Source organism: Nelumbo lutea, chromosome 6, assembly GCF_056320005.1.
Source record: "Nelumbo lutea isolate HS-2025 chromosome 6, American lotus-T2T, whole genome shotgun sequence".
Taxonomy (NCBI): Eukaryota; Viridiplantae; Streptophyta; class Magnoliopsida; order Proteales; family Nelumbonaceae; genus Nelumbo; species Nelumbo lutea.
In genome coordinates, this window is record NC_142689.1 from 34,483,354 (window position 1) to 34,493,775 (window position 10,422).

The window sequence follows — 10,422 nt, forward strand, 5'->3', positions numbered from 1 at the left end:
GCCCTGGGGGAGACTGACGGACGCTCGGATGGGCCCATTGCTGATTTTGGTTCTAGGTCTGTCCTTGATATTGACCTATTGACTGGTTTGGTTGCAATGGTGGGAACTGCTACTAGTATTGCTGTTAGAAATAATACTGTTAGAACTGCTAGAACTGGTGAATCTGTTGCATCTGGATTTGCATCATCCAAACGCTCTGAACGAGATCGTTAAACTGTGAATGCCCGACCCCAGGGGGGATCACGGAGGGCTTTGAGAATGTGGTGTTCACTTGGGGGAACGTGACATTCACCTGTTGGGTGGTCTGCGACAAAGAAAGTGATGGGACCCTCGAAGCTGTCAGGGGGATAGTGAACTGACTGATGGTCACCGAGGAACCTTGAGGGATGGTTGTTTGTTGCTCTTGCCCCCCGGTGACGCTCATGTTGAAACCCTTTCCGGTATTGCTGGAAGATGCCATTGAGAGTGAAATTGAGGTTGAGGTTGAGACTGGGATTGAAATGACCTTTTGATCGCATCCCACAGACGATGTCAGTTGATGGTGCGTGATCTAGATGCTCCTACCTGTAGGGCATCTTGGACGTCTCTCGCCAAGTAGGTCACTCAAATTGCAAAGAAAAGGAGGAATCAAAGAACCCAGGGTGGCTAACCTGGTGGGGTCACTCCGATGCTTAAGTCAATAATAGTAATATGTGAGCTGAGAGTTTGAGAAGTAGGAGAGCTAGAACACACTTAATCGCGCATACCTGGGTTCGGGGGGGTTGATGTTCTTATATAGTTGATCTGTCGTGGGTATCACGAAACAGCTCCGGGATTCTCGGCCCATATGGATGGGATCCGCTCCGCTTTAGAAGGAGAGTAACGTACCAGTCAATGAAGTCTATCGTTACTGCCCGATCTGGATGGGGAGAGGATAAGGCCTATCGTTACACGGCGTGGTCCCGGGAGAATCGGAGTCCACTGAGAAGTTTCTGGAGTCGATTGTGTGTCACTTCGGACTGAAGTGACCTTGGTGTTGAGATGCCCGAACATCTTGGCTCCCAAACTTCTGACAAGGCTCTCCTTGTTGAGTTGTCATCTCACTAGCAGGTCATATCCACGTGTCCTTTACTTACTAGGTTGGGCCAAATCACCTCTCATCAAGTTCTCTAGTGTGGAGGGTGGCAATGAGGTCTTTGACCCAATGTTAGAGTGGGTGGAACTACTTTAAGTGTCAGGTTCATTTGCCGGTTCACAGGGTGGGGATGCATTGTTGCTAGTGTGAAAGCCCTTTGTGGAGTTGTTTCTAGAGTGGTTGGAGTGGCTAGTGGAGTAGTTCATTGGAGGCATTGTCACTGGAAGAGGTTGGACATGTGGATCTAGAGACTTTTTTCCATGCTTCCTATCGACGACACCAATCTGATGCTTTTCGACAAGTAGCAGATGATTTGTTTCTAAATTGAATGAACTATGATGGTTTAGAAGTCAGAAACCCCAAGGTAATTCTTTGGAGAGGTGCACTTCAACGCTCAAGTTAGTAAAGAGAAAGTGGTGATTGACTAGGCCGAGTTGGTCATATATAATTGTATGAGGTGAAAAGCAAGTGAGCAAGTTTGGGAGCTAGAGAGTGCAAGGTTTGAGGGGTGAGTCCCACACATTCCCCGTGAGAAGCTCGGGGACATTAGTGCCGACCTTGGTGAGATGGTGGACTTCGTCTTGTCATTCACCTTGTGTGTCCCCACTTCGTCAGAGGTTGCGCCATTGAACTCGAGTCCGATTTCTGATCAACCCCATGAAACTTGAAGATTGCACTAAAATATGCATGAATCATTTAAATTTGATGTTTCAAAATTTCTATCTCAATGCTTCAAAATCTTATAGGCGGATTGATTTCAGTTGGTGAGATAGATCAGTCAACTACTACCATCCCAAGAGAATGACTCGGGTTATCAAATCACTAGAATTGGTTAACCCCAGAAAGATGGGTGTGCATGATGGAAAGGATCTAAACTATTGCAATTATATCCATTGAAATACATGATTCACAACATACATTTAATCTTCTTGAGTATGTCCCAAGGGCTCTCCTCATCAAAAGAGCTTGACCTTGGAAAGAGTGTTAAATTTGAGTAATCCTTTTCTATCCATGAATCTTGAGAATGAAAATTAGAGTTCATTGTTAAGGAATAATCTTTAATTCTTGGTATTGACATGCTACTTGAAATTGTTAGGGGGAAGAGGACTATGAAAGAAAGATCATTATTTTTCATGGGTTGGGGGTCATTTCCATGCTTTGGAGCTGTAGTTTTAGAAGTAGCAATTTACAATGGGACATTAATGTTGACAAATTAAGCTGCTCTACATACATTTGAACTCTTTTACATTAAAAATCCACACAAACATATACCCATTAGGCTTAGCAAGGGAAACATGTGTACAATGGGGAGGAAAAAAGAAGAACCTTAATCACTGCTGCTCATATCTCCCATTCCTAATCACTTTAGCCACCGAGGTCATCTTTATTCTCAATTAGATTGCTTGGGCTAAGTAGGGTTGGGGTGAAAATGTGTGTACAAGGAGCCGGGTGAACATGTTTTTTTTTTTTTGGGTAATTACAGTTCCTAAAATTAAGTACAAAGTCTCCAACTCCCTTTTATTTAATCAGTCAAGTAATTTGTCTTTGACAGTGAAATAATATTTGGAATCCTTGAAACTAGACACTGCAGATTTGGTCATTCTCATCTTCATCACCCATATTAAAACACTTATCCTCCAGCTTCATATACTTGTACCACTTAGCACATGCCACATATACAAGAAAGTCCAGAGTGGTCAAAACTGCTAAGAGGAAGTAAAACCTGTCTAGATGACCCTTGTTAAGATTTCCTGGAATCCATCCTGGCATATTATCTTCAGTAGAGATCTTCATGACCATGGTCACAAGTAAGCTACTCACATAGTTCCCAAGTGAAATAGATGTCATACAGAGTGCACTGCCAAAACTTTTCAATCCATCAGGTGCCTGCCCATTGAAGAACTCTAATTGGCCCACATACATGAACACCTCAGAGGCTCCTATAAGCACATACTGGGGAATTTGCCAGAAGATGCTCAAAGAACTTGAGCCTTCACAGTGTTTGCAATCTTGCTTTGCATACTTTAGCCTATAACACTCCACAATTCCTGCAGAAACCATTGCAGTTATTGCTATAATTAGCCCAACACCCATCCTCTGCAGCTGTGTAAGCCCTTTACCAGACGCCTTTTTTAGTGTGCTAACAAATGGATCAAGAATTCGCCTGTAAATGAATATGAAAGCTGCAACACTTAAAATGTCAAAGCTAGACATGCTTGCGGGAGGGATCCGGAAATTTGAAATGGTAGTCTTCATAGCTGCGCCTTGTTCGACAAAGAGAGAAGCCATTTGAGTGAAGACCACTGAGTAAAGTATTGTGCATAGCCAAATGGGGAGAAGTCTCAGTATGCATTTCACTTCTTCAACTTGAGTTATTGTGCATAGATTCCATGGACTGTGACAGCCTTGGTTATGTGGGGTAGTATCCTTTGATGTAATAACTGCTGCTCTGTCCAAAAATCTGGTGCCCCATGAATTAGAGAAATATTAGTTAATATGGTCTACAGATTTAAGATGCCAAAGTCCTGCTATCAAAAGCAAAACCATATAAATTAATAATATCTGTCAAGTTACCTGAATCCTTCAGTATGGAGCATCTTTCTACCCCCGGTGATTGCACATTCCTTCCCATCTACTTCATATAGATTATCTCCACTTGATGGAAACTCAGCCCTCAATTTCTTTGTTGCTGCAACAACCACTTGGCAGAACCTAGAGAGAGGGTTTCCACTTGGCTTGAAGTGCCTATACCCTGGGGTCCCAACCAGAAACAAGACTAGAGCTACAAAGGCAGAGCCAGTTGAAGCCCAAAACCCCAAGGCCCACATTCCTTCATCCTCAAAATACCCCAGTATGGTATTTGAGAAAAGGGAGCCAAGGTTCAAGGCCAAGTAGAAATAACTAAAGAATGCAACCTTAGAGTGTCCTTCCTTGGGATCTCCTTCATCAAATTGATCTGCCCCAAAGGTGGCAATATTAGGTTGATACCCTCCATTTCCTAGAGCAATCAGGTAGATGGATAGATAAAATAAGTCAATTTGGAAGTTGGAGTGGGATCCACATGGCTTCTGCTCATTTCCACAACCACTTGGCTTTACCAAGAAGAGATATGATGACAATGATAATGATGCCAAGCCCTGTCATCAGAAAACAGTCACTTTAACAACTAGTTATCAAGATAAACTAATTTGTGAGCAATTTCGTAGTAGATAAACAAATAAGCAATCAGTTGGTGCTCTAAAACTTCATAATAAAGGAGGTGATGAAACTTTATTTCTAGCTTTAATTAGACAGTACCCACTAGAGAGACTGACAGTATGAATATAACTGTATATAGACCTGTAAGTTCCAAGGCAACTCATGAATCATGATATATGTAAACAACTAACTATCTAGTTGACGAGTTTGCTTGTTCTGAGCCGACTTGAAATTGAATAACGTCGGACATGATGAACTTGATAGCCAAGTGATTAACAGAGGCACTTAGAGCAAAAGCATGGGTACTTTCTCTGCTAATTGATCTGAGTTGTATAATTAACAGATCAACTCAAGTGTTGCAACCAGGTTGCTAAGTTGGTCCTTGATTTTTTTTTCCCCTTTTGATCTTTAAGAAAAGCTATTAATATAGATGATTCAGCCAAGTCTCTACAGGTCCAGTTTGAACCAGGGTCAAGTAAAAAGGCTTGGGAAAACAGAGAGGTCTTCTTCTTCTTTTATTTCTTTCCTTTTCCTTCCTCCTGTAAGTTCAACTAAGCCAAAGAAATGAGTTGGCTGAACTGAGTCATGAGTTGCCTTGCATTCAACTCAATCATCATTTGTCTTTGTCAATCTCTTTAGTGAAAAAGAAACCAGCTCTTAATGGTTTTACTTACTATGACAAAGATAAGTTGGAAGATGGCACAGGTCTTATATCTTCCCCAGTAGGAGTCACTAAGGAATGCACCCACGAGAGAGAAGATGTAAACGGTTCCAGTCCATTTGCTAACGTTGTTTGCTGCATCTGCGTTGTCCTGTTGCAACACTCTGGTCAAGAACAACACCAAGTTCACCCCAACTCCGAAGAAAGCCAGTGTAGCCAGCCCTTGATTCACTGTTGCAGATCGTCAAACAGAGAGATATTCAGAAACTTAATTCGTTAGTCTTTAGTGTTAAAAGGAAAACTCTCTCTGGTTCAAGAATTATAGAGCAGCATGTAGAATCAAAGACCTAGGAAGCAGGTTGGAGCTGCAGTCGACTCAGAAGGTTGATTCCATTTTTGATGAATCAAACATGGGTGGACGAATAATAAGATATAGATGCATATATAGAAGAAGGCTTTATTCATTGTAGGTGGTTGATATGCATATGGGCTACAGTGAGCTCTTAGTCTATATGGGCATTTTGGTCAATATGTATTAAAATAGGGTTTCCTGAGTGAATAAGAGCCTGTGAGCTCTTGCATCGTGTTTGGATGGATGATCGAAAGATCAAGACCATCCATTGGGTACGACTTTTAACCATATGATTTTTATGAATTAATATTTGGGAGCTCTCCGGAGTCCAGATATTTGGGAGCTCTCCGTAATCTTAAGTGCCTGTTTGGGAGGTCTTTCATGAAGCGGTTTGGTAGATTTCACATGGAAAGCTGTCGAGCTATATGTAATAATAAACCTAAAAAGAGCTTTTGAGGGGAGAAATTAATCAACTTCCAGTAAAACTAATTTTGGTAGCCCTCTCAAACGGGCCCTAAGTTAAATATTTGGTGTGGTGAGCTTTTCAATGCAAGGCATGCATGAAATTAGGCGTTCCAGACAATTCTGTGGGTCCATGCAACAGTACCCAGTCTGTGTTCCACGAAACCCTAGATAGACGAGTTCCCTTAGGAGCTATCCTTCAGGTGGGGCCTATTGGGGATAATCTAATGGTAGGAATCGTTCAATCTGCAGGTCGATCGTTTTCAATCAAACTTATGACAACTTTAAATGGGACCCATCTTGATGTGTTTGTTGTCTTACCCCCCTCCCCTCTCTCCCTTGAATGTTTTCATCACGTGACATCCATGTGATTCCATCACCACCGTACCTTTTGATGTCTAGTGCAAAAAAGGTGGTCTGTTATGAATTAAAGTAGGTTGAATCATATATCTCTTGTGGTTGATGGGTCACGATACAGGTGACCCATACATTAACGACCAAATTATAAGCTTAATTTGTTGAATCTCTCTGTCTCTCTCTCGTGGCGTAGGCCCAGAAGCACGAAGTAGCAGAGCAACACATTTGATTTACCAAACAATCCCTTCATTTCTGTTGTCTCTTTCTCAGATATAGCAATACAGAGTACATGAAGGATGGAAGAAGCTGCTATTTTATGCAAATTAAAAGCACAGAAGAGAGAGAGAGAAATGAGAACATGTTCATCATGCACTGTGGACTTCTTCTGGGGGAAGAAGGTGAACCAGACTTTTTTCCCTTTAAAGAACTATTAGTGGAATATCTTAAAAAGATTGGTTTAGGAAAGCTACTTACGAGGAAAAAAAAATTTAAGCAATAGAAATGATAAAGAAACTGAAAAGGAGACATTTAATATATTGATCTTGTTATTAAATTATTCTCTTCAGTTCAGAATAGTACCGAGTAAGAGGATTCCTGCAGCCCATCGTCCTGTTCTTGCTCGGATTGCAGGTCGGCCGTGTAGATCCACAGTTCCGTCAAGAGTGTAATCTTCTTTTCCTGCTTTCATCTCTCTATCCTCTACCTCTCCCAGTTCATTGATCTTAGCCTGCAATATTTCGTTTGAATAAGAATTAATATTAGGAACTGATGAGCATACTAACTGCATTGCATGTCTCCAGAATGTAAAGTAATGCGTGCATCAACCAGATTGATCAGTTCATGAACTTTAAGAAAATAAATCAAAGACACAAGCTTGTCACCTCCCATTAATGAAAAGCTTGACCCAACAATATACAGAAAACACAGTGAGGAGAAGGAGAGCTAAAGAAACGCAGAAGGTATGACTGGTTTTTTATAGTAGAAAGAAGAAGATAGAATCACATCAGCCATGGCTAAGTAGCTAACCTTCTTGGATGCCTTAAAGCAAGCCATTGATGACCTCTGGGAGAGACTGTATATTTTGAGATTCTAAGCAAATCTGAGAGAGGGAGAGGGGGTGGGTGGAGGTGGTGAGCGGGAGAAGAGAACAAGTTTGAGAAAGAAGAGAGATGATATGGGTGTATATATAGAGGCTGAGGGGGTTGAGTGGACGGTGTAGACAAGGAAGAAAGAAGATCCACATGGCCAATTTATCCAAAATTTTATATTAGATGCTGTTTTTGGGGAGCGGAGGGGGGAAGGAACGTGGGGTTTTTGTTGTATATATGGATGAAAGCTAAGATGGGGTCACTTTCAAATATCACATTGTCTCTCATTGGGTTGGTTAGATATAGATGGATTTAATTAGAGAACTCTGTATTTCTCAGTGTCAAGTTTTTTGACTCATAAATGATAAATAAACCCATGAATGACAAGCTCAATCCCTAGCCAAGCTCTATCATATTGGCGCGTATCGGTAAATATATATTAATTTTTAGTAACTTTCATACAAGAATTTAGGACAAGTGGTCATATTCAATGGTTAATACCTTTTCCCACTTTAAATTGTACAATATATATGCAATTTTTGCACATCACACGTATGTATCATTGTATTGTATGAATACCTTTTCAGTTTATTAAATAATAATAATAATAATAATAATAATAATAATAATAATAATAGAAAAGTGTAATAAGATATAACTTATTTATATAATTTGGAAAGAGCTAGAGTGGTAGTTAAAGGGGAAGTTATCCTAGGGAATAATTATTAAATTAATTATTTTTAATTTTGCATCTTTTTACCTTTATCTTTTCCTCAAGTATTTCGTACCACAAGATTCCACTGTTACACTATATCTCTGAAAAAATGGGTTTTCTAGATCCTTCTTTAAATTTAATGGTTGGAGTTTCTAATAGAGCAAATGCGTCACATTTCTTTTGATCAGCTTTAATTTTGCTAAGACATCTCCCACTCGTGCAAGCTAGTATGCCATTTCACTTTTTTTCCAACACTTAGATATATTCCTAGTGTCTTTTAGAAGGTATATATATATATATATATATATATATATATATATATTGTCTACATTTTCTTTAATATCTAGCTAATAGGAGAGTCCATCAGTTTTCAGATGTAACAGCAATTGATCTAAACTTGGAGACATCATTTTCTAGAGTTGCCTGAGCTAGATCTTGACACTGTTAAGAATTGCATCAATGACCTCACATAATAAGATACCTAAAACATCAACAAGGAGGCAAATTGAACCAGGATTATGCTTCCTGTCTTGTTTTATTAATTACACCATTTATTGCAGTATCCTTCCTGAAATAGTTTTTCTTTCTTTTTTGTTTGTTTGTTTTTTTTTTTTTTTTTTTTCGAATGTTCTCTCTGAACAGTATTGAGGACAAACAAAGCAATGAAGCATATCTTCCATTCGTCTAGAACAACATTATGCAAAGGATAGAGTTGATTGTACTTTTAGATACCCTAGTTGGATGCCACTACCCCAGTGTTTAGTCTTCTAATCTCTTCTTAATATGTGATAATCTAGTCCTAATCAGTATTGGAGAAAAAACTAAAATCACAACTGATTCAAGTGCCCAAATGGGTTCTTAATTTAAAGATTACCTAGGTGTTGTTCGGCAAGTCCTTTTAAAAAGATCTTCCAACAGCTCAAATGACCAAAGTACGTATTGAGCTTTTGGGGTCCTGCCTTTAAAGACAAAGACCATTTGATAAGTGACTTGGTTTATTAGGCTTTTAAAGATCAAAAAGCTTCATTTGAAGTTTCCCAAAATTAGGCGCTTTTAGTCTTTTTGGGTCTTTCCACATATGTCTTCTCATCTTTTTAGATTTTGATTACCAAACAGAAAAAGATCGACTTTTGATCTTTTGAATTTGCCAAAGCCTTACTGCATGGGATAAATACCTCCATATATTCTCTCTGTACAGGAAGATACCTGGTTAATTGCTAATTAGGCTGCCAGTTTTGTTTATGGAGGAAAGTAATTAATTGCCCACTAGCTAGGTAGCTCTCTCCTTAGTAATATATAACTAAGAGAAAATCAGCAAAATCTAAAATGCTTTTCACCTTGGTATTCAGTAATATAGACTATTATTAAAGTATTATGCAGCTTTTTCCAGAAAAAGAACATGCGGGCACATCCATTTTTTATATGAAGGGGGCACACCACTAATAAGTCCAAATACATGTTTCAATAGACAAAGTACTCCTGTATAACATTTTTTTTTAATGAACTCAGAGGAATACTTCTTATTCTTTGTCTTTCCACTTTGGACGTACGTGTTCAGCTGATCAACAAATGGAACGTGCCCAAATCAATATTCCCCTTAAAAAGTTAAAAACAACAAGAAATTACTGTTAAAATATAACAGCTGTTAGAATGATCAGTATAAGTATCCAATGACCATACCTATATTTGTTAATGCATTGTTTGATAATGGCTCAAGTTACAACGATGAATAGCTTGTTGGTTTGTCTTAATTTCAGTGATAAAATCAATAAGTAGGTTGTGAGCTCCTAATTTAATGGCTTAATGATTTAGTCTTTCCACTAAATCCTGGGGATAAACCACTAACTACATAGTCTATACACTCTTTATACATATAGACTTAGTGGTGTTTGGAACTGTGGTCATCTCGTGGATTTGTCATTTCGATCCATGTCATAGGATGATTATGATGTTCGGCTGGTTGTAAACGGGACTGGTCCACAATATATCGTGGACCGTCCCCATCCACAATACAAAATCTTGGAAACACATATCTCACGGATGTCGTCGGTTAATAACATTTTCACATTCTAATTATTTTGATACAATACATCTCTTTTATATACTTTTCTTTATTTTTAATTTTTAAATGTTAAAATATTAAAATTTTAATGTTAATTATTTAATATTTATATCAATAAAATAATTTTAATATTAATTCTAGCATAAGCCCAATGATGCTCCCTTCACTCTTTTTTTTCAAATATTGAGTTTTTAATGTTTTTATCAATAAAATAATAATTTTTATTTTTTAATTATTTTATTATATTTTTATTAAAATTAATGTTTATTGGTTAATATTAAGTTATCGATGCCTTTTTCAATTTATTTATCATATAAAATGCAAAATTTGAACATTTATGATTTATTGTATAGAAGTTTGCCCATAATGAGTGATGTGCACCGCTCCACACCACCCAGTTTCTCATCTACACC

The 10,422-nt window shown here is 38.5% G+C and overlaps 1 protein-coding gene across 1 annotated transcript; it reads right to left on the reverse strand.

Moving 5' to 3' along the window:
* Positions 1-2,319: 2,319 nt before the first annotated feature.
* Positions 2,320-7,321, reverse strand: LOC148848478 (protein NRT1/ PTR FAMILY 7.3-like). The gene is made up of 5 exons (XM_088948801.1): positions 7,171-7,321; positions 6,724-6,871; positions 4,987-5,204; positions 3,689-4,251; positions 2,320-3,575 (listed from the first exon to the last, which is right to left on the reverse strand). The coding sequence occupies exons 1-5, from the start codon at positions 7,195-7,197 to the stop codon at positions 2,693-2,695; spliced, it is 1,839 nt and encodes a 612-aa protein (XP_088804927.1). The 5' UTR covers positions 7,198-7,321; the 3' UTR covers positions 2,320-2,692.
* Between the last annotated feature and the right edge of the window lie 3,101 nt (positions 7,322-10,422).